Raw genomic sequence first — 25,374 nt, forward strand, 5'->3', positions numbered from 1 at the left:
CATGTAGATGGAAAATCTCAAAATATTTGAAGATGAGACAATATGCCTCTAAAGTGCATGTTCAAAGAAGAAGTGTCAAAATAAATTTAAAAAATTTGAACTAAGTGAAAATTACAATATTGCTTATCAAAATGTGTGTGATAAAACAGTGAAAGGAGTGCTTAGAAGGAAATTTATAGCGTTGAGTTAATATATTAGATAATAAGAAAGTAAAAAATCAATAATCTCTCCTCCCCCTTAGGAAACTAGAAAAAGAGAAGCAGAAAAATTGTGATGAGTTTGGACTTCTTTAAAATTAATACTTACATTTTGTGAATGACATTTTTAAGAGAATTAAAAGACATACTATATATTGATAGAAAATATTTGCCAAACACATATCTCATATAAAGTATTTGTGTTTGAAATATATAAAAATAATCAAACATTAAAAAAAAATGCTATTTTAAAACTCTTAAAATATCTGAACATCCATCTCTTCAAAGAAGATAGAAGATGACAAGTAAGCATAATGAAATCATCAAATGTCATTAGGAAATTGCAAATAAAAACAATGAAATACCTAATGAGATACACCTATGAGAATGGCTAAACCAAAAACTGACAACACAAAATGTAGTAAAGTATATGGAATGCATGAACTCTAATTTATTGTTTTTGAAGATGCAAAATGCTATACCCACTTTGGAAGACAGTTTGACATTTTTATAAAGGTCAACATTATCTTACCATACAATCCAGTAATTATGCTCCCAAGTGTTTACCCAAATGAAACCTTATATCCAGGCAATAACCTGCACATGAATATTTATAGCAGGTTTACCTATAATTGCCCCATTTTGGAAGCAACAAAGATGTTTTTCAATAGGTTAATGGATTAACAACCTGTGGTACATTTATATAATGATATATTATTCAACAATAAAAAGAATTGGGCTATCAAGCTACAGAAAGACATGGCAGGAACTTAAGCACACATTACTAAATGACAGAAGCCAGCTTGGAAAAGCTATATTATTTCAATTATATACCACTCTGAGAAAGGCAAAACTATACAGATAGTTAAAATTTCAGAAGTAGCCAGGGGTTCAGATTGAGGAGTAATGAAGAGTTGGAGCACAAGGAATTTTCAGGGTGCTGAAGCTATTTTGTATAATAATATAGTGGTGGACACATGATACTATATATTTGTCAATATCTGTAGACTTGTATAACAAAAGGAGTCACTAACATAAACTATGAATATTATTAGTAACTCATCAACATTGGTTCATCAACTGCAACAAATATATTATCTAAAATAGGATGTTAATAACGGGAAATTGTGTGTTAGGGGAAAGAAGTATTTGGGAACTCTGTACTTTCTGTGTAACTTCTCTGAAACCCTAAATTGCTCTAGAGAAAAAACTATTAAAAATTTTTTTGAAAGGATACAAAAATACTAATTTGAAGGGATACACGTACTCTGATGTTTATAGCAACATTACCTACAATAAATGAAAATAGTCTAATGTCTATCAACTTATGGATGGATAAAGAAGAGGTGAAATATGTATATAATATATGTATATATATTACAACTCACAAGACTTTATATATATGTAATATATATGAAATTATATATATATATACACACACACACACATATACATACATAAATATAGGGTAGTTCTATTTTGACTCTTTGAGGAACCTCCATACTGTTTTCCAGAGTGACTGCACCAGTTTGCATTCCCAACAACAGTGTAAGACGGTTCCCCTTTTTCCACATTGTCACCCACATTTGTTGTTTCCTGTGTTATTAATTTTAACCATTCTGACAGATGTCAGAATATCTCATTAAAGTTTTGATTTCTAATTCTCTGATGATGCGTGATGTTGAGCATCTTTTCATGTGTTAGCCATCTCGATGTCTTCTTTGGAAAAATGACTATTCATGTTTTCTGCCCATTTTTCAACTGGGTTATTTGCTTTTTGGGTGTTGAGTTTTCTAGGTTCCTTACATATTTTTGGATACTAACCCTTTGTCAGACATATCATTTGCAAATATCTATTCCCATTCCATAGGCTGATTTTTAGTTTTGTTGATTTTTTCCTTCACTGTGCAGAAACTTTTTCTCTTGATGAAGTCCTGATAGTTTATTTTAGCTTTTGTTTCCCTTGTCTCAGGAGATGTATCTAGTAAGAAGTTGCTAGTCAAACAGGTTACTGCCTGTGTTCTCCTGTAGGATTTTGATGGTTTCTCATCTCTCATTTAGGACTTTCATCTATTTTGAATTTATTTTTGTGTATGGTATAAGAAAGTGGTCCAGTTTCATTCTCCTGCATGTCACTGTTCAGTTTTCCCAATACCATTGTTGAAGAAACTGTCTTATTCCCATTGTGCATTTATTCTCTCTTAGTTGAAGATTTGTCAGCCTTATAGTTGTGGGTTCATTTCTGGGTTTTCTGTTCCATTGATCTATATGTCTGTTTTTGTGCCAATACCATACTGCCTTGATCACTACAGCTTTGTAATATAGCTTGAAGCCTGGAATTGTGATGCCTCCAGCTTTGCTTTTCTTTTTCAAGGTTGCTTTGGCTTATTTGGGGTCTTTTGTGGTTCCATATAAATTTTATGATTGTTTGCTCTAGTTCTGTGAAAAATGCTTGTGGTATTTTGATAGAGATTGCATTAAATGTATAGATTGCTTTGGGTAGTATAGACATTTTAATAATGTTTGTTCTTCCAATCTATGAGCATGGAATGTTTTTCCATTTCTTTGTGTTACCTTCAATTTATTTCATCAGTGTTTTATAGTTTTCAGGTTGCAGATCTTTTAATAAAAGAAAGGGAAAGAATCATATGTAAGCATCCATTCCTTTTTTAAACATTTTTTAATGTTTATTCGCTTTTTTGAGAGAGAGAGAGAGAGAGAGAGAGAGGGAGAGAGAGAGAGTAGGAGAGGTGCAGAGAGACACAGAGACAGAGAATCCAAAGTGGGATCCAGGCTTTGAGCTGTCAGCAGAGAGCCCAACACGAGACTTGAACCCAGGAACTATGATATCATGACCTGGGCTGAAGTCAGATGTTTAACTGAATGAGCCACCCAGACGCCCCTGTACAGCATCCATTCTTCATGAAAAACCTCAAAAAGTAGGAATAGAGGGAACATACCTCAACATTATAAAGGCCATATACAAAAGACCCACAGCTAATATCATCCTCAATGGGGAAAAACTGAGAGCTTTTTTTCTATGGTCAGGAACTAGACAGGGATGTCCACTCTCACTACCATTATTTAATATAGTACTATAAGTCCTCACCTCAACAATCAGATAACAAGAAGAAATAAACGTCCTCCAAATTGGCAAAGAAGTCTAACTTGAACTATTTGCAGATTGTATGATACTCTATGTAGAAAACCCAAAAGATTCCACCAAAAACTTGCTAGAACTGATACATAAATTCAGTAAAGTCACAGGATACAAAATTAATGTACCGAAATGTGTTGCATTTCCATACACTAGTAATGAAGCAGCAGAAACAGAAACCAAGGAATAGATCCCATTTACAATTGTACCAAAACCATAAGATATCTAGGAATACACCTAACCAAAAAGGTAAAAGATCTGTACTCTGTTACATCGTTTTTAAAAACAGCTCAGTGAACTCCAAGCACAATAGGATTTAAAAAAATAATTTGGGAAGTGGAAAGATACAAGTGAAAAAAATGTGAATCTAGGTTATTTCTCCAGCACATAACTTTTAATTCCTAATAGTTAACCTGATCTTTTCTCAAATACTATTCACATTGTCTTTTGTTTATTTTAGGATCCTTTGCTTCCTCAATTCAAATGAGGAAATCTTTCTTATATATACCAGTTGGAGAAAGATCCAGAGAAGTTAAAATGCATCTGTTAATATTCGCCCATGTTTTATTTATTTATTTTTGCCATAGATCTTATTACATTCTCAACTGGTTGTTACTTAATTATTGAAAACTAGTTCTACCAAATCCGACACATTTCATTTTTGTAATGCTGTAGCAGGTCACCACCTTTATACAGATTGCAGTGTTGCTATATTTGGATTGCCAAAGTCACAGTGCAACATTAACTATTTATTGACTCAGCCATTTTTCCAAAGAAACACTTCCATCTGGATGACTAGCTCATGACAGGTTTCCAAATCTAGGTGCATGCAGTTAGAAACAACTTCACAAAACTTTAGACCCTGTAGCTGACCTTACTTGATGATTCTTAAGTATTCCTTTTTCAGTATAAACTGTCCTTTAGCCATGTTCATATATTTTTCCTGTAATTGGATCTAGTTGTAGTTTTTAAATCAAGCAAAAATTTCAAATCACATAAACACTCGAATGAAAAGAGACCAAGTCTCAATCCTGGCATTCCTGCAAATTTAACCATGTCCTCCTCCCCAGTAACAATGTCTTCATGCTAACGAGACCTGGGAAACCACTTTTTTTCCCTTTAATATACAAAATATCTTGTTATTCTTTTCCACTACAGATGCCTACTTGTTTTTTTACAATTAAATAATATGAAAGGGGCATAAAATATTCTTAGGTAAGTCAAAGATTTTCTGCTCCCTGCTAATTTTCTCTGACAATGGAGGCCATGGTTTGTAATGTAACCTGTGAGGAAAAAAATGTTATGTTCCACATCACTAGATATACCCCTACAATATGATGATGATTTTAGTATAAACTTTAAAGTTATATTATTATCATACACTCTCCAGTATATTTTATTTTAACCAAAGACATAGTATTGTATGGAAAGGGCACTGGTTAAAAGATTATGATATGTAAGTTTGTGTGTCAATTTTGTCATTATCTAGATACACAATATATGGAGACTTAATGATTGCTAATATACCTTCCAATAATAAAGTTTGCTGATTAAGCAATACAAATATTTTATTATAATTCTTATTATTTAATAACAAGTAGATAGTTCTACCTTAGTAGAGTTACCTTATGAAGTGTTTTGATGTTCTTATTTGTATAGAAACTGATATAGAACACTTGAAGGATGCCATTGAAAGAAGTATATTGGTGAAGGAAAAGAAGATACAATCAAAGAGTCTCCCTGGTAAGAACAAGAGTTTTGCAAGTCTATATTTCTGGTTTTAAATGAACTTCTTCGGAGTTTAATGAAGACTGGGTCTATATGAAAATAGTAGCTATATGTTATTACTATACAGATAAAATCTTCATAAATATTCTCATAATTCATTATACTCTGGTGTTTACTAGAAATAAAAATTTAGCTAGATATTAGGAGTTTTAGAAATCATCCATTTAGAAATTAGACCATAAAATAAAATGCTATAGTGGCCTTAAAATATGGTTGGTGAAAGTGTGTCCAATCACATACTATTAATTTTCTATACTTCATGAATATAATAGCAACAGAATTTAGAATAGTTAATTCATTAGTTACCATTTCCTTCTATTTGATGGCATATTTATGGTATATCAACTATAACAGAGTACATTGGCTGTGTTATATAGTTTGGAGATTATACTACTGCCTTTACTCATTAACAGCGATGAACATACTGCCATTGCCTGCATATGCCATGCATGCATATATATGCATGTACATATGCAATATATACAGATATTTGATTGTATTTTTCATATATATATATATCCCTGTTAAAAAACACTGTCATCTAAAGGTGACTGTGTCCACATGTCCAAAGGCTTTGTCTTTTGCGAATAACTGTGAAGGGAAGGATATTATTTTAAAAAAGAAAGCATGGAAATACAGTAACTGAAATATTAAAATTCACTAGAACTGCTCAGTAAATTTATGCTGTCAGAAGAAAATGAGTGGAGTGGCTCAGGTGGTTAAGCATCTTACTTTTGGCTCAGATCGTGATCTCATGGTTTGTGAGTTCAAGCCCTGCATCCAGCTCTATGCTGACAGCTCAGAGCCTGGAGTCTGCTTCAGATTCTGTGTCTCCCTCTCTCTCTCTTCCCCTCCCCTGCTCATGCTCTGTCTCTCAAAAATAAAGAAACATTAAAAAAGGTTAAAAAAAAAAAAGAAGAAAGAATGAGCAAAACTAAAGTACTTAAATACTACAATAAGAGCTGAGAAATTAGACCAGAGAATATAATTTGAAACAATGGCTTAAAGAGAACTAGATGTTTATAAGCAAAATGGTTAAGATCCAACATGGAGAAGTAGGGGAACCCAAAGTTCCTTCCTCCCTCAAACACAGCAGTGTTGAGGCCAAAGGACTTTGAATTCCAAGAGTCTGGGTTACAGAGTGACAAAGACATCTCTAGGGACCCACAGGGACAATCTGGACGGGCCATAGGTGTGTGATGGCGAACTGGGGGAGATAAAATGGGCTGTGTAGGCAAGGATTGGAGAAAGTGTAGGACTGTATCTGGACAAGAACAAAACCACGGAGCAGAAAGGAGAAAGATCCAATCTCTAATTTCAGGGCTTTCTCCCGACTGGGGCTGGCTGCCCTGTTCACCCACCTGGGGAGGAGGGGAGCCAGCCCCAGGCTTAGTAACTAGTTCACAGGCACAGTCTGCAGTGGAAGAAAGCAATCCCCTCCCTGGAGTGATGTGGCAAGAAGGTATATAACCATTCAAAGGACAAAGACTGCCTGCGCCTTCCAGCCAGAGGCCATATACCGGTGGCGTGGAGCAGCACTTCCCCAAAACTGGGGCACTCGGAAGGGGACCCTTTAAGACATCAGGGTTTAAGTCCAGGCAAGTGCCAGTAAGGTGTAGGAGTTGGTGAAGTGGGACAAACCGCCTCAAGTGGGGCAGCATGCAGCAGCTTTCCCCTGAACCAGGGCGCATGGAGTGGGATCCATTAAGACATTGTGGCTTAAATCACAGCCAAGCACCAGGGAGGTGTAGGAGTTGGTGGAGCGGGACAAACTGCCTTGTTCCCATCTGCGGCACTGTGAGGACAGTCTGAAAACAGTGGTTTGGGACACCTGGTCTGTGGAGGAGAGACCAGGGTGTTGCCATTTTTCTCCCCATCACCAACAAGGTGGAGCTTCAGGGAACTGACAGCAGACCTACAGTGGAGGGGGTCCCTACCTATACCAAACCACGCCCTTCTGTGCCTGGTAACTGTATTTATGAGAGCGGGATTGACGGTGACCAACAAAACAGCCCCTCTACCAGACCAGTGCTGCCACCGGTTACAAGGCACCCAGGGGTTTTGCATTTCTGATTTAATTCTTGGACAATTCATATTGTGTGTGTGTGTGTGTGTGTGTGTGTGTGTGTGTATTTTTCTCTCTTTCTTTCCTTGTCTAGTTGTTCTGGTTGTTGGTTTGTTTAAGCAGACATATTTAATCTGTTCTCTTTATACCTATTCTATATCTCCTTCTTTATTTTCCCTGCTCTATCTCTGGATTAAGCCATAGAGTTTCTCTGCCTTGTCAATTTTCTTTTCTTTTTCCCTGCCCCTGTCATTTCTCTCTTTGTATAGTATAAGGCCTCTTCCATCAACGCCACTCCAACCCTGTTGTTTTGCTGTAGCCAGTGTTTTGTTTTGTTTTGTTTTTTCTGTTTGCTTGTTTGTTTGTTTGCTATCCCAGGACTACTTCAATGAACAACTCAAAGCACACTTTGTGGAGGGTCTAAAACATTACTACAAGTACGGAAATAAAGCAGCCAGAGTCACAACAACAGAGAGCAAGTAACACACTCCAAAAAACACCTCTGAAGGGACAAGCCTTGGACAGTGTATGACCCCTCTTTAATATACTAGTGTTCCCAGGTGCAGGGCACATAACAAGCTTTTAAAACACATAAGAGACAGAAAACTAGCCAAAATGATGAAATAGAGGAATTATCCTCAAAAGAAATTCCAGAAAGAAATGAAAGCTAAGGAATTGATCAAAGCAGATATAAACAATATAACTGAACAAGAATTTAGAATAATAATCATAAGATTAATCCCTGGGCTTGAAAAGAGCATAGAAGACAGCAGAGAATCTATTGCTGCAGAGATCAAGGAACTAAGAAATAGTCATGATGAATTAAAAAATTCTGTAAATGAGGTGCAAAATAAAGTAGAAGCAATGACAGCAAGAACTGTATAGGCAGATGGGAGATTAAGTGAAATAGAAGATAAAATTATGGAAAAAGATGAGGGTGAGAAAAAGATAAAAAAAATTCTAGACCACAAGGGGAGAATTAGAGAACTAAGTGATTCAATGAAACAGAATAAAATCCATATCATAGGAGTTCCAGAAGAAGAAGGGAGAAAGAAAGGGGCTGAAGGTGTACTTGAACAAACCATAGCTGAGAACTTCCCCAATCTGGGGAAGGTAACAGATATTGAAATCCAAGAGGCACAGGGAACTCCCTTCAGATGTAACTTGATTTGATCTTCTGCATGACATATCATTGTGAAACTGGCAGAATAGAAGGATAAAGAGAGAATTTTGAAGCAGCTAGGGGATAAACAGGACTTAACATACAAAGGTAGACACTTAAGGGTAGTAGCAGACCCATCTACTGAAACTTGGCAGGCCAGAAAGGAGTGTCAGGAAATTTTCAATGTGGTGAATAGGAAAAATATGCAGCCAAGAATCCTTTATCCGGCAAGCTTGTCATTCAGAATAGAAGGAGAGATAAAGGTTTTCCTAGAAAAACAAAAACTGAAGGAATTCATCACCACTAAACCAGCCCTACAAGAGATCCAAAGGGGGACTCTGCGAGTAGAATGTTGCAAAGACCACAAAGGAACAGAGACATCACTATAAGCATGAAACCTACAGAACACAATGATTCTAAATCCATATCTTCCAATAATAACACTGAATGTAAATGGACTAAATGCTCCAATCAAAAGACATAGGGTATCAGAATGGATAAAAAGATAAGACCTATCTATTTGCTGCCTACAAGAGACCCATTTTAGACCTGAGGACACTTTCAGATTCAAAGTGAGGTGATGAAGAACGATTTATCATGCTACTGAAAGCCAAAAGAAAGCTGGAGTAGTCATACTTATATCAGACAAACTAGATTTTAAACTAAAGACTGTAACAAGGGATGAAGAAGGGCATTATATAATAATTATGGGCTCTATCCACCAAGAAGAACTAACAGCTATAAATGTTTCTGCATTGAATTTGGAAACATCAAAATATATAAAATAATCACAAACATAAGCAATCTTATTGGTAAGAATGTGGTAATTGCAGGGAACTTTAATACTCCACTTATAACAATGGACAGATCCTCCAGACAGAAAATCAATAAATAATGGCCCTGAATGATACACTGGACCAGATGGACTTGACAGATATTCAGAACTTTTCATCCAAAGGCAGCAGAATATACATTCTTCTCGAGTGCTCGTGGAATATTCTCCAAGATAGATCACATACTGGTTCACAAAATAGCCCTCAGTAAATACAAAATAATTGAGATCATACTGTACACACTTTCAAATCACAATGCTATGGAACTTGAAATCAACCACAGGAAAAAGTTTGGAAAACCTCCAAATTCATGGAGGTTAAAGAACATCTTACTAAAGAATTAATGGGTCAACCAGGCAATTAAAAATAAATTAAAACATATATGGAAACAAATGAAAATAAAAACACAACAGTCCAAACACTTTGGGATGCAGCAAAGGCAGTCGTAAGGGGAAAATACATTGTAGTACAAGCCTATCTCAAGAAACAAGAAAAAATCCAAATACAGAATCTAACAGCACACCTAAAGGAACTAGAGGCAGAACAGCAAAGAAAACCCAAGGCCAGGAGAAGAAGGGAAATAATAAAGATCAGGCCAGGTATAAACAATATATAATCCCCAAACACAGCAGAACAAATAAATGAAACTAAGGGGTGGTTTTTTGAAAAAATAAATGAAATTGATAAACCCCTAGCCCGACATCTCAAAAAGAAAAGAGAAGGGACCCAAATATATAGTCACAAATGAAAATGGATTTATCACAACCATCCCTCACAAATACAAGAAATTATCAGAGAATACTATGAAAAATTACATGCAAACAAACTGGACAACCTGAAGAAATGGACAAATTCCTCGACATCTACACACACCAAAACTCAAACAGGAGGAAATAGAAAATTTGAACACACCCATAACTAGTGAGGAAATTGAATCTGTTATCAAAAATATCCCAACAAATAAGATTCCTGGGCCAGATGGCTTCCCAGGGGAATTCTACCAGACATTTAAAGCAGAGTTAATACCTATTCTTCTCAAGCTGTTCCAAAAAATAGACATGGAAGGAAAACTTCCGGACTCATTCTATGAAGCCAGCATTACCTTGATTCCCAAACCAGACAGAGACCCCATAAAAAAAGGAGAATTACAGACCAATATCCCTGATCAACATGGATGCAAAAATTCTCAACCAGATACTAGCAAATCGAATTCTACAGCATATAAAAAGAATTATTCACCATGATCAAGTGGGATTCATTCCTGGGCTATAGGGCTGGTTCAGTATGTGCAAATCAATCAACGTGATACATCACAATAGTAAAAGAAAGGATAAGAACCATATGATACTGTCAATAGATGCAGAAAAAGCATTTGACAAAAAACAACATCTTTCTTAATAAAAACCCTCAAGAAAGTTGGGATAGAAAGAACATACTTAAATATCATAAAAGCCATATATCAAAAGCCCACAGCTAATATCATCCTCAATGGGGAAAAACTGAGGGCTTTCCCCCTGAGATCAGGAACACAACAGGGATTTTCACTCTCAACACTGTTGTTCAACATAGTGTTGGAAGTCCTAGTATCAGCAAGCAGACAACAAGATGAAATAAAAGACATCAAAATTGGCAAAGAGGAAGTTGAACTTTTACTTTTCGCAGACGACATGCTACTCTACTTGGAAAACCCAAAAGACTCCATAAAAAGGCTGCTAGAACTGATACATGAATTCAGCAAAGTCATAGGGTACAAAATCAATGTACAGAAATCAGTTGCATTTCTATACACCAATAATGAAGCATTAGAAAGAGAAATAAAGAAACTGATCCCATTTATAATTGCACCAAGATCCATAAAATACCTAGGAATAAACCTAACTAAATATATAAAAAAGATCTATCTGTATGCTGAAAACTACAGAAAACTTATGAAGAAAACTGAAGAAGGCAAAAAGAAATGGAAAAACATTCCATGCTCATGGATTGGAAGAATAAATATTGTTAAAATGTCAATACTACCCAAAGCAATCTACACATTTAATGCAATCCCAATCAAAATTGCACCAGCATTCTTCTCAAAGCTAGAACAAACAACCCTAAAATTGTATGGAACCAAAAAAGACCCCGAATAGCCAAAGTAATATTGAAAAAGAAAACCAAAGCGGGAGGCATCACAATCCCAGACTTTAACCTGTACTACAAAGTTGTAATCATCAAGACAGTATGGTATTGGCACAAAAACAGACACATAGACCAATGGAATAGAATAGAGAATGTAGAATTGGGCCCACAAATATATGGCCAACTAATCTTCGACAAAGGAGGAAAGAGTATCCAATGGAAAAGAGACAGTCTCTTTAGCAAATGGTGCTGGGAGAACTGGACAGCAACATGCAGAAGAATGAAACTAGACCACTTTCTTACATCATACACAAAAATAAACTCAAAATGGATGAAGGGCCTAAATGTGAGACAGGAAACCATCAAAACTCTAGAGAAGACAGCAGGCAACAACCTCTTGGACCTCAGCCACAGCAATTTCTTACTCAACACATCTCCAAAGGCAAGGGAATTAAAAGCAAAAATGAACTATTGGGACCTCATCAAGATAAAAAGCTTCTGCACTAAAAAGGAAATAATCAACAATATTAAAAGGCAATTGATGGAATGGAAAAAGATATTTGCAAATGACATATTGGATAAAGGGTTAGTCCTAAAATCTATAAAGAACTTACCAAATTCAACAGTCAAAAAACAAATAATCCAGTGAAGAAATGGGCAGAAGACATGAATAGACACTTTTCCAAAGAAGACACCAAATGGCCAACAGACACATGAAAAAATGCTCGACGTCACTTCTCATTAGGGAAATACAAATCAAAACACACACTGAGATACCATCTCACACTGGTCAGGGTGGCTAAAATGAACAACTTGGGAAATGACAGATGCTGGTGATGATTTGGAGAAAAAGGAACCCTCTTGCCCTGGTGTAAATTGGTGCAGCTTCTCTGGAAAACAGTGTAGAAGTTCCTCAAAAAATTAAAAATAGAGCTACCTTAAAACCCAGCAATAGCACTACTAGGAACTTACCCAAAGGATACAGGAGTGCTGATGCATAGGGGCACATGTACCCCAATGTTTATAGCAGCGCTTTCAACAATAGCCAAATTATGGAAAGAGACTAAATGTCCATCAAGTGATGAATGGATAAAGAAGATGTGGTTTATATATATAATGGAATACTACTTGGCAATGAGAAAGAATGAAATCATGCCATTTGAAGCAATGTGGATGGAACTGGAAGGTATTATGCTAAGTGAAATGAGTCAGTCAGAGAACGATATCATACGTTTTCTCTCATGTGGATCTTTGGAAAATTAACTGAAGACCATGGGGGAAGGGAAGGGGAAAAAATAGCTACAAATAGAGCGAGAGGGAGGCAAACCATAAGAGATTCTTAAATACAGAGAACAAACTGAGGGTTGAAAGGGGATGGGGGGGAAGGGAAAATGGGAGATGGTCATTGAGGGGGGCACTTGTTGGGATGAGCACTGGGTGTCGAATGTAAGCGATGAACTGCGGGAATCTACCCAAAAAATCAAGAGCACACTTTACATACTGTAAGTTGGCCAATTTGACAATAAATTATATTAAAAAATAAAATAAAAATAAAACTGAGACAAAAAATGGTTACTATAGCAAATACTATCCATACATACTTGCTATTATTCTTTCAGTTTCTCTATAGGGCACAGTTTTATAAACAATGAAACATTTTTATAATAAATGAATTTATATATATTTATATTTGTATTTTTATATTTATATTTATATGTAGAAAGAGAATAGGAATTTAGAGTTATATACAGAATCTGTATCAAAAATATGGTGGAAAATTTCTAACTCTTACTGGAATTTAATGATATAAATCTTAAGTAGATTCTACAACTGTACTGACAGTTACACAATTCTAGGAATATATTAATAACCATTAATTAGGGGCGCCTGGGTGGCTCAGTCGGTTGGGCATCCGACTTCGGCTCAGGTCACGATCTCGCGGTCTGTGAGTTTGAGCCCTGCGTCGGGCTCTGGGCTGATGGCTCAGAGCCTGGAGCCTGCTTCCGATTCTGTGTCTCCCTCTCTCTCTGCCCCTCCCCCGTTCATGCTCTGTCTCTGTCTCAAAAATAAATAAAACGTTAAAAAAAACAACATTAATTAAACATTTAAAATGGGCAAATTTTATACCGTATGTATATTTAAAAAATAACTCAAGAAATTCTAAGCAGCATAAGATTTTTTAAAAAGACTTAAAGAAATGGAACAATATTGTGAAAGAGGAAAATTGTAACTCTTATAAATTTCCCCACCACTTACCTTTTATGCTTCTACTGTTTAATCCAATCTGCACTCAGGGGCTATTCTCATTGCTTCCCTGCTTATATAAGAATCCCTTGCCTTCTCAGTTCATGTGAATGAGTTATTCTAATTACATCTGTTAGAGAAAGACCAAAAGGCTAAAATAGGTCCGCTAATGTTCTCCAGTTATGTGAATCTATAGCTCATATTACTTTCACAAATGTCATTACTTAATTATTTAAAACCTGTTCTGACCAATCCTATTTGTCTTTGGTTTTAGTTATGATGCCCCATCTGGTGGTATCTACCTCTGTTTAGGTTACAATGGCAGTATATATTTTGTTGTCATGGTGATATTGAAAACTTTAAAATTCATAGGCTCAGTCATTTCTCCAAAGCAAGACTTCCAATCTATATCTGGATCGTGAAAATGTTTTCAACTTTAGTTATATGCTGTATTAGAACCAATTAAAATTTTGCCCATTGGTAACCGAGAGTCACCAATTCTAGTTATTTCTTGTGCAGTGTGAAATTATTTTAAATAAGTTTCTTTTTATTTTTTCTGTCATTAGACCTACATAGTATTTCCACATCCAGGACAAAAACCTAAAAATCATGTGAAGACTCAAATGGAAAGGGATGCAATGTCAATGCTCACATGATTGCAAATTACCCATTTCCTCCTCTCCAGGTGGAGGGTCTACATGCTAAGAAGATTTGAGACAGCATTTTATCTCCTTCCATATGTTATTTTTATTCTTTTCCATCACTAATGCCTACTTGATTTAAAGTGACATAACCTAATAAAAGGGGGAGCATTAAAATATTCCTAGACAAGTCAAGAACTTCTGCCTCACAATAATGTCTGTGACTCCAGTGACCATAGTTTATAAGCTGACCTGGGGAAAAAAAGTAATGCCCTGCCTCACTAGATGAATGTGTTTTTAATATGTACATGAAGGTTATATTATTAACTTAAATGCTCTGGGGTGATTTAAACTTGTGAAATACTTTATATTTTCTGGGAAAAGCTCTAGATGAAGCCCCAGTTTGAGCATCAATTTTGTCATTATCCAGATATGCCATCTTTGTCAAATCACTAAACATCTCTATGCTTCAGTATGATGGGGCTTACGTGACCACTAATAGCTATCTGGATTCTAAGGTATTATGTTTTTGCCATCCAGACATTTCACTATAATTCTCCTCCTATAATAAATGCTAATTAGAGGAATACTAGACACAAAAGCACACATGTTAACATTTACCTTACAAAGTGTTTTAGAATTGTTTATTTCTATAGACACTGATAGAGAAGGCCTCCTAGGTGCTATTGGAAGAGGTATAATAAAGAGAGAAGTCAAGACAGAGTCAAAGAGTCATCCTGGTAAGAACAAAAATATTTCAAGTCTATTTAAGGTTTATTATTTCCTCTGGAGTTTAAATTTGGATCTTTAAAGATTGTTGAATCTATGTGCTATTATTATGTGATAAAACGTCTTTGTAAAGTCTCTCCTATAATTAGTGAAATTCTAGCAGTTACTATAAATGGACAATTAGCCATGTATTATAGGTTTTAGAACTCATCCATTAAAATATGATCCATAAAATATAATGCTAAGTCGAGCTTGGAATATGCTTGATGGAAACATTTTAAGTGCTGTTCTATTCACTTTCTTTTTTTCTGGTTACATGGGATAGTTTCTTTTTATTTACAAAAGCAGAAATTCTAGCTTATGAAATGAATAAGAAGAGGAATTTAGCAGATAGTTATTTCATTGGTTACTAATTCCCTCTATATGATTGAACTATCAAGCAAATTTCTCAGGTGAGGTAGAAACCTTTAGTTTTGTTATATAGTTCACAGTTTATACAACTGCCTTTTTTCCTGGTTGAACAGTGTTTCACACATTTCTTATTGATCCCTGTGTGATACCTTAACAGAGAAACAAGAGAAAGAAATAATCAAGAAAAAAATAAAAAAAGAAATACTCAAAGAGACCCCTTTAAAAAAACTATCATCCAAAGGTCGCGGTATGCATGGCCAAGTCTATGCCCTAAGAAAAGCAACATTAGAAACTTCACACTGAAGGGAAGGATATTTCAGTACAAAAAAAAATTGTCCAGCTTTCATTTCTAAATAAATAATCAGGCAAACAACAAGCTTCAAAGGGGGAGGGGAACTCAGTATCCAGATTTGCTATAATATGTCATCTAAAATGCCCAGTTTTTATCAAACAGAAAATATAAATCATGAAAGTAACAATTAAAACTGTGTACTCAAATAACCAAAGAGATCTTGAAAAAGAAAACCAAACAAGGAGGCATCACAATCCCAGACTTCAAGCTATACTACAAAGCTGTAACCATCAAGACAGTATGGTACTGGCACAAGAACAGACACTCAGATCAATGGAACAGAAAAGAGAACACAGAAATAGACTCACAAACGTATGGCCAACTAATCTTTGACAAAATGGGAAAGAATATGCAATGGAATAAAGACAGTCTCTTCAGCAAGTGGTGCTGGGAAAACAGGACAGCAACATGCAGAAGAATGAACCTGGACCACTTTCTTACACCATACACAAAAATAAACTCATAATGGATGAAAGACCTAAATGTAAGACGGGAAGCCATCAAAATCCTCGAGGAGAAAGCAGGCAAAAACCTCTTTGATCTTGGCCGCAGCAACTTCTTACTCAACATGTCTCCAGAGGCAAGGGAAACAAAAGCAAAAATCAAAATAAAAAGCTCCTGCACAGCAGAAGGAAACAATCAGCAAAATTAAAGGCAATCAACAGAATGGGAGAAGATATTTGCAAATGACATATCAGATAAAGGGTTAGTATCCAAAATCTACAAAGAACTTATCAAACTCAATACCCAAAAAACAAATAATCCAGTGAAGAAATGGGCAAAACACATGAATAGACACTTCTCCAAAGAAGACATCCAGATAGCCAAGAGACACATGAAAAAATACTCAACATCATTCATCATCAGGGAAATACAAATCAAAACCACAATGAGATACCACTTTACACCTGTCAGAATGGCTAACATTAACAACTCAGGTAACAACAGATGTTGGGAAGGATGCGGAGAAAGAGGATCTCTTTTGAATTGTTGGTGGGAACCAGGGGAAGATGGTGGTGTAGGAGGACCCTGGGCTCACTGCATCCTGCTGGTCACTTAGATTCCACCTACACCTGCCTAAATAACCCAGAAAACCTCCAGAAGTCTAGCAGAACGGAGTCTCCAGAGCCAAGCGCAGACGAGAGGCCCATGGAAGAGGGTAGGAAGGGCGGAGAGGTGGTGCGCGCTACATGGACTGGCGGGAGGGAGCTGGGGTGGAGGGGCAGCCCGCCAGCCAAGCAGAGACCCCGAGTCTGGCTGGCAAAAGTGGAGCGACCAGATGGAGTGTGTTCGGACAGCCAGCAGGACTTAACGTCTGTTATAAGTTATATAAGGTTATAAGTTAAGGTTATATAAGGTTATAAGTTAACAGCTCTGCTTGGAGAGCGGGAAGGCTGGAGGACAATGGGAGGGAGAGTTGTTGAGCTCCGGACGACAGAGCTCAGTTTGGTGGGGAACAAAGGTGCTCCCAGCGCCATCTCCCTTGCCCATCCCCCAGCCAAAATCCCAAAGGGAACCAGTTCCTGCCAGAGAACTTGCTTGCACCCCACAAACACTGAACACTGTGCTTCTGCAGATCCATCCCTCCGGTGACGGGTGTGACTCCCTCCCGCTGCCACAGGGCCCCTCCTGAAGAAGATCACCAAAGGAGAAGTGAGCTGAGCCTGCCCCTCCCGCCCCCGTGCACATTGCCCATCCACCCCAGCTAATACGCCAGATCCCCAGCACCACAAGCCTGGCAGTGTGCAAGTAGCCCAGACAGGCCACGCCACCACACAGTGAATCCTGCCCCTAGGAGAGGGGAAGAGAAGGTACACACCAGTCTGACTGCGGCCCCAGCGGTGGGCTGGGGGCAGACATCAGGTCTGACTGCGGCCCCACCCACCAACGCAAGTTATTCAAGACAGCACAGGGGAAGTGCCCTGCAGGTCCGCACCACTCCAGGGACTATCCAAAATGACCAAACGGAAGAATTCCCCTCAAAAGAATCTCCAGGAAATAACAATAGCTAACAAATTGATCAAAAAGGATTTAAATAATATAACAGAAAGTGAATTTAGAATAATAGTCATAAAATTAATCGCTGGGCTTGAAAACAACATAGAGGACAGCAATGACTCTATTGCTACAGAGATCAAGGGACTAAGGAATAGTCAGGAGGAGCTAAAAAATTCTATAAACGAGCTGCAAAATAAAATAGAAACGACCACGGCTTGGATTGAAGAGGCAGAGGAGAGAATAGGTGCACTAGAAGATAAAGTTATGGAAAAAGAAGAAGCTGAGAAAAAGAGAGATAAAAAAAATCCAGGAGTATGAAGGGAAAATTAGAGAACTAAGTGATGCACTAAAGAGAAATAATCTAAGCATAATTGGTATTCCAGAGGAGGAAGAGAGAGAGAAAGGTGCTGAAGTGTACTTGAAGAAATAATAGCTGAGAACTTGGGCAGAAAACATGAATAGACACTTCTCTAAAGAAGACATCCGGATGGCCAACAGGCACATGAAAAGATGCTCAACGTCGCTCCTCATCAGGGAAATACAAATCAAAACCACACTCAGATATCACCTCACGCCAGTCAGAGTGGCCGAAATGAACAAATCAGGAGACTATAGATGCTGCCGAGGATGTGGAGAAACAGGAACCCTCTTGCACTGTTGGTGGGAATGCAAACTGGTGCAACCACTCTGGAAAACAGTGTGGAGGTTCCTCAAAAAATTAAAAATAGACCTACCCTATGACCCAGCAATAGCACTGCTAGGAATTTACCCAAGGGATACAGGAGTACTGATGCATAGGGGCACTTGTACCCCAATGTTTATAGCAGCACTCTCAACAACAACCAAATTGTGGAAAGAGCCTAAATGTCCATCAACTGATGAATGGATAAAGAAATTGTGGTTTATATACACAATGGAGTACTATATGGCAATGAGAAAGAACAAAATATGGCCCTTTGTAGCAACGTGGATGGAACTGGAGAGTGTGATGCTAAGTGAAATAAGCCATACAGAGAAAGGCAAATACCATATGTTTTCACTCTTATGTGGATCCTGAGAAACTTAACAGAAACCCACGGGGGAGGGGAAGAAAAAAAAAAGAGGTTAGAGTGGGAGAGAGCCAAAGCATAAGAGACTCTTAAAAACTGAGAACAAACTGAGGGTTGATGGGGGGTGGGAGGGAGGGGAGGGTGGGTGATGGGTATTGAGGAGGGCACCTTTTGGGATGAGCCCTGGGTGTTGTATGGAAACCAATTCGACAACAAATTTCATATATTGAAAAAAAAATGAATTGGTGGGAATGCAAGCTGGTGCAGCCACTCTGGAAAACAGTATGGAGGTTCCTCAAAAAAATAAAAATAGAACTACCCTATGACCCAGCAATTGCACTACTCGGCATTTATCCATGGGATACAGGTGTGCTGTTTTGAAGGGACACATGCACCCCCAGGTTTGTGCAGCACTGTCAACAATAGCCAAAGTATGGAAAAAGCCCAAATGTCCATCGATGGATGAATGGATAAAGAAGATGTGGTATACAATAGAATATTATTTGGAAATCAAAAAGAATGAAATCTTGCCATTTGCAACTACATGGATGGAACTGGAGGGTAGTATGCTAAGAGAAATTAGGCAGTCAGAGAAAGACAGAAAGCATGTGACTTCACTCATATGAGGACTTTAGGAGACAAAACATATGAACATAAGGGAAGGGAAACAAAAATAATACAAAAACAGGGAGGGGGACAAAGCAGAAGAGATTCATAATTATGGAGAACAAACTGAGGGTTACTGGAGGGGTTGTGGGAGGGAGGATGGGCTAAATGGGTAAGGGGCACTAAGGAATCTACTCCTGAAATAATTGTTTCACTATATGCTAACTAATTTGGATGTAAATTTTTAAAAATAAAAATAAATAAAAAATAAAAATAAGTGTGTACTCTACACTAGGAACTTCAGGAAGGAGAGTTTTCAGAAAGCATTAAAGCAGTGAGAGGTCATAGTGAAGGAGGGAAATTGTGATTCTTACTAGATCATAAATTTCTCTAGGACATACTTCCCCCCCCTCCAGTTTTTAATCCTATCCACTATGAAATGCTCTTAATGCCTCCGTGCTCATTTAGGAATCTCTTGGTCCAGTTCAAATGGACAATTCATTCTTACTTATACAAATTGCAGAAACAACCAAAGAAGCCTCAGATGTATCTACTAATATCCCCATTTCTCACTGCTGTATGTCATTTTATTTTCGCAAATGTAGTGAAAGTTGTTCTATCCAATCTTATGCTTTGTGGTTCTTTTTGGTAAAGATACCCAGGCTGGTTGCCTCCTCTTCTTATGTTGCAGTGAATATATATTTGGGCAACAAAGATCAGAGTACAACCTTTAACAATTATTCATGGTCTCAGTCATTACAACAAAGCAAGGTCCCTATTATGGTGTCAGATTTATGATAAGTTTCCAACCTTTGATACTTGCTTTCCTATAACCATCTTTCATTCACAAAACATTAGGTATTTTATTTGATCCAAATCACCAATCCTAGTTATCTCCTTTTTAATTTAAATTCTTTTTTAATATCTTTCTTGTGTTTTTCCTCTTGTTTGACCTAGTTAGTAGTTTCTAAATCCAGCAAATGTTCAAATCCCGTAAAAACTCAAATGAAGATACTATATGTTTTCACTCTTATGTGGATCCTGAGAAACTTAACAGAAACCCATGGGGGAGGGGAAGGAAAAAAAAAAAGAGGTTAGAGTGGGAGAGAGCCAAAGCATAAGAGACTCTTAAAAACTGAGAACAGACTGAGGGCTGATTGGGGGTGGGAGGGAGGGGAGGGTGGGTGATGGGTATTGAAGAGGGCATCTTTTGGGATGAGCCCTGGGTGTTGTATGGAAACCAATTTGACAATAAATTTCATATATTAAAAAAAAACCTCAAATGAAATGGTATGCAATCTCAATGCAGGTACTACTGCAAATTTACTCATATTCCTTTCTCCAGCTACAAGGTATATGCATAAGGGGAACTGATAGACACTTTTTTTAGACCACAGAATATCTTATTCTTCTACATCACTGATGCCTACTTAGTTTACAATTATATAACCTAAAGATGGCATAAAATAGTCTTGAGAGAGTCAAAGAATTTCTGCCTCATAGTAACTTTTTCTGATGTGGGACTATGGTTTATAACTTGAACTATGAACAAAAATGTCATATTCCATCTCATTTGTATACTCCTACAGCATGAATGTCCTTTTAGTGTAAACTTGGAAGTTATAATATTAACATTAACTCCTCAAAATGATTTAAGTTTTTATAAAAAGATCACATTGTAGGGGTGCCTAGGTGGCTCAGTCAGTGCAGCATCTGATATTTGATTTCAGCTCAGGTCATGAACGCAGGGTCATGGGATCTAGCCCCGTGTTGGGCTCTGCGCTGAGCATGGAGCTTACTTAAGATTCTCTCTCTCTCTCTCTCTCTCTCTCTCTCTCTCTCTCCCCTCCCTCTGCCCCTCTCCCCCTTTCACATGCTCTCTCTCTTTTCTAAAAAAGAAAAATTAAAAATAGTTTTTTAAAAAAGATAGCCTTGTGTAGAAAAAGCACTCGTTAAGGGATTATTCAGTGTCAGTTGTGCCTCAGTTTTATCAGGTTTTCATCATCCTGATTTTTTTCTTGATCAAATCCCTAAACATTTCATTATAATGAGGCTTATATAATTGCTTTAGCCATGCAAATTCTATGAAATTTTTGATTGTACAATTCAGACATTGTGTTTTTCTCTTTTACTATAATAACAAATGCTAATTAAATTCATACCACACACACAAACAACCACACATTAATGTTTACCTTTTAAAGTGTTTGGGGATTTTTTTTTTTTTGTCTATAGAGACTGATGTAGGACACTTGACATATAATGTTGGAAGAGAAAAAATAATTGATAAAATCAAGACACAACATAAAAGTCACCCTGGTGACAAGTATTTTTCAAGTCTAATATTTATAGTTTATGTCTTTTTTTTGGATTTTATTTTGTATGGATCATTAATGACAACAGTAAGTATATATTATTACATGGATAAAAATCTTCATGAATTCCCTCTTATAATTAATTAAACTTTAGTATTTGCTATCAATAGAAAATCAGCTAGATATTATTAATTTTAAAACTCATTCACTTAGAAAGTAAACCATAATATCCAGTGCTTTAGTGACCTTAGAATATACTCAGTGTAGTATTTCTCACTGCTAGTCTACTCACTTTCTGTTGCTGGTTTGGAAAGGACAGTTGCTTTAAACTGGAAAAAACAGTAAGAGCTAGTTGATGAGTGTTATGAGAGGATTATAACAGTTACTTCATTGGTTAGCAATTCCCTGTACATAATTAAGTTGGTATGTGAACTTACATCTCTATTAGAGTAGTTGTCTACTCGCAGATTACACTACTGCTTCTAATCCTGGAGTAACACTATTAGATACGTTTCTCTCTGGTGCAAGAAATATTGTAGTCATGACTTTTGCAGAAACAATGCTGAAATATAGCATTTGGAAATAGTTGAATCTCAAATATAAGCACCAAAATATGTGTTCTTGGTGAAATTTAAGATTAAGGCAAGATTTCTGAAACTTTGCTTTTGAATGCTTTATTTATTTCATTATATCACACATTTATTTCTGAAAAAGAACTAGTTAAAATAGTCAAATATCTTCTCCCACTCAGTATATTGCCTTTAATTTGTTGATTGTTTTTTTTGTTTTTGTTTGTTTGTTTGTTTGTTTTTGCTGTGCAGAAGAATTTATTTTGATATAGTTACAATAGTTTATTTTTGCTCTCCCTTGCCTCAGGAGACATACCTAGAAAAATGTTGTCTCAGCCAATGTCAGAAACATTACTTCCTGAGCTCTCTTCTAGGATATTTGTGGTTTCAGCCCTCACATTTAAGTTTTTAATCCATTTTGAGTTCCATATGCCATGAGAAGGATGGAGCTAGAGAATATAATGCTAAGTGGAAAAAGTCGGTCAGAGAAAGACAAAAACCATGTGATTCAACTCATATGTGGAATGTAAGAAACAAAACAAATGAGCAATGGAAAAAAAGAGAAAGAGAAAGACAAACCAAGAAATAGACTCTTAACTACAGGGAACAAACGGATAGTTACCAGAGGGGAAGTAGGTGGGGGATGGGTGAAATAGATGATGGGAATTAATGAGGCACTTGTGATGAGCACTGGGTGGTATATGGAATTGTCGAATCACTATATTTATTGTACACTTGAAAGTAACATAGCATTGTATGGAAACTAACTGGAATTAAAATAAAATTTAAAAAATGAAGCAAATAAATTTTTAATGTTTTATTTTTGTTTTTAAGAGAGAGAGAGAGAGAGAGAGAGAGAGCGAGCATGAGCGGGGGAAGGGCAGAGACTTTGGGGGGGGGGCTGCGGGGAACAGATCTAAAGCAGGCTCTGCACTGACAGCAGCAAACCCAATTCAGGGCTCAAACTCATGAACCTGAAATCATGACCTGAGCTGAAGTCAGATGCTCAAGTCACTGAGCCACCCAGGCACCCCACAAATAAAAATTACTAACTCAAACAGCTTATGACTAAGGCATTATAAAAATGAAACTGTTTGAATCAAGCAGTTAAATTTGTTTCGTGTTTTACTCTAGCAAATTTGATAAAGTATGAAGAGTAATTTTTCTGTCTTTAATTTTCAGACTATTTTTGTTTTGGTACTTTCAGTTACTATTTGCTTCAATGTTCCTTATTATTAGGAGTCCTTGTCAATTTTAAATAATAACCTTTGGCAAAGCAATGAAGTACTCTTACCTACATTTAGTCAATTTAAAATACCATATCCTTTAAGAACAAAATTTATTTAGCTAATTAATCTATGCTTATTTACTAATTGTGAATTTATAATTAAATGTTCTAAGCAAAATTTGGAAGAAATTGCTAAGAGGAAAGGAGTTAAAACAAGACTATAGCTCAAATATAGAAATGAATATTCATGTTTAAGGTAAAATGAGTTTGGGTTAAAGGTCAAGATTAAAGAAGATGTTACCTAAAAGTACAGAACAAAAAAAGGGAGGGAAAATGAAAAAGTAGTTTATAGAAATTAGAATGATAGACAAGTGGCCACTCAGATATGAAAAGAAGGGACCCCTGGGTGGTTCAGTCAGTTAAGTGTCTGACTTGATTTTGGCTAAGGTCACAATCTCAGGGTCATGAGATCCAGCCCCATGTAGAAGCCAGCTTGGGATTCTCTCTCTCCCTCTCTCTGCACTCCCCCACTTGTTCTCTCTCTATCCCTGTCCCTCTCTCAAAATAAATAAATAAACATTTAAAAATATGAAAAGAAAAATTACAAATGCAAAAATAAAAACTAATACATGGAGACTAGGGAGTAGTATGCAAATATTTGCAATGTCTTTGTGAAATTTTTTTTCATTTTATTTTAGGTGTGAATTTATTCAAAAACAGATATATGTCCACACAACATCAAGAAGATTTTTTTAACAGTCACATTGCACCACGTAAATTCTCTACAAACAGGATCAGTTTTTCAACCTTTGACACTCAAGGTAAAAGATATAACAATGTAAAATAACTAATTACCTGGAATACTTTTTGTAGCATGATTTTTCATTTTACTTTTTATGAAATGTTTTAAGCATTCAGAAAGTATGTATAACTAATATATATTTTTTTAAAAAGTCATTCTAATGGTTCCTACTCTGTGCTGTTATAATCCCATTCCCTTCTTTCCCAGCTTTCACATCTGCCACCATAAGCCATATATAATAATGATGTTCTATACCAGTACTTTCCAAAATACTTGATTATGCCCTCTTTTTTACTTCCCTTTATTGTGAAATTACCCACCTTGTCTTCTCCCCCACCTCCCACATTATAAATCCACTTTATAAAATTATGTACAACACACACACACACACACACACACACACATTTTTAGCAGAAATCTGCAAGTTAAATGCTTTTACTTCTTCTTTTTTTGTTTGTGTTGCTTTCCTGAGTATATTTTATGCCATCTCAGCAATAGTTTTTAAGATGCATTTTTAGGGGCACCTGGGTGGCTCAGTCGGTTAAGCGTCTGACTTCACCTCAGGTCATGATGTCGCGGTTTGTGAGTTCAAGCCCAGCATTGGGCTCTGTGCTGACAGCTCAGAGCTTGGAGCCTGTTTCAGGTTCTGTGTCTCCCTCTCTCTCCGCCCCTCCCCCACTCATGCTCTGTCTCTCTGTCTCTCAAAAATAAATGTTAAAAATTTAAAAAAAATAAAATGCATTTTTTAAATGTAGCATTTTAGTTAGAATTAGGTCATTAGGATAGCTAGTCTTCTATACCACCTGCATCCAAAATTATATTCAGTATTTAATACCAAGATGTACCAAAATATTTTCATACAATCTAGTCTTGATACTTTCATGAAAATAAGATGAAGAATAAATATAAATTTGACATTATGGGGCCATTACTCTAACATGCACTAAGGTTTTTATCTTTAGTGACTTGATCCCCCCCAGCTTTTGCTCATATTTGACAAATGTTAATGACTAGTTTAGAATTATGGCTTGAAATAAATAATGTCAACAGTATTTTATTTTCTCAATTACAACCTCTTGCTAAGCCTCTCAGCCTGTGGCTTCAGTT

At 36.6% G+C, this 25,374-nt stretch overlaps 1 protein-coding gene across 38 annotated transcripts in view; it reads left to right on the top strand.

The window, feature by feature from the left end:
- LOC102948481 (coiled-coil domain-containing protein 7-like) overlaps nt 1–25,374 on the top strand; it is a 227,246-nt gene that overhangs the window by 184,990 nt on the left and 16,882 nt on the right. For all 38 annotated transcript variants that reach the window (XR_006219729.1, XR_006219728.1, XM_042991369.1 and 35 more), the window contains 2 exons: nt 5,014–5,097; nt 24,164–24,286. Coding sequence is in view for 36 of the 38 variants with exons in the window: in XM_042991369.1 (XP_042847303.1) it covers nt 5,014–5,097; nt 24,164–24,286 (207 nt within the window). In the remaining 2 variants the exon portion in view is untranslated. The remainder of the gene's footprint in view (nt 1–5,013; nt 5,098–24,163; nt 24,287–25,374) is intronic.

Source organism: Panthera tigris, chromosome B4, assembly GCF_018350195.1.
Source record: "Panthera tigris isolate Pti1 chromosome B4, P.tigris_Pti1_mat1.1, whole genome shotgun sequence".
NCBI classification, from domain to species: Eukaryota; Metazoa; Chordata; class Mammalia; order Carnivora; family Felidae; genus Panthera; species Panthera tigris.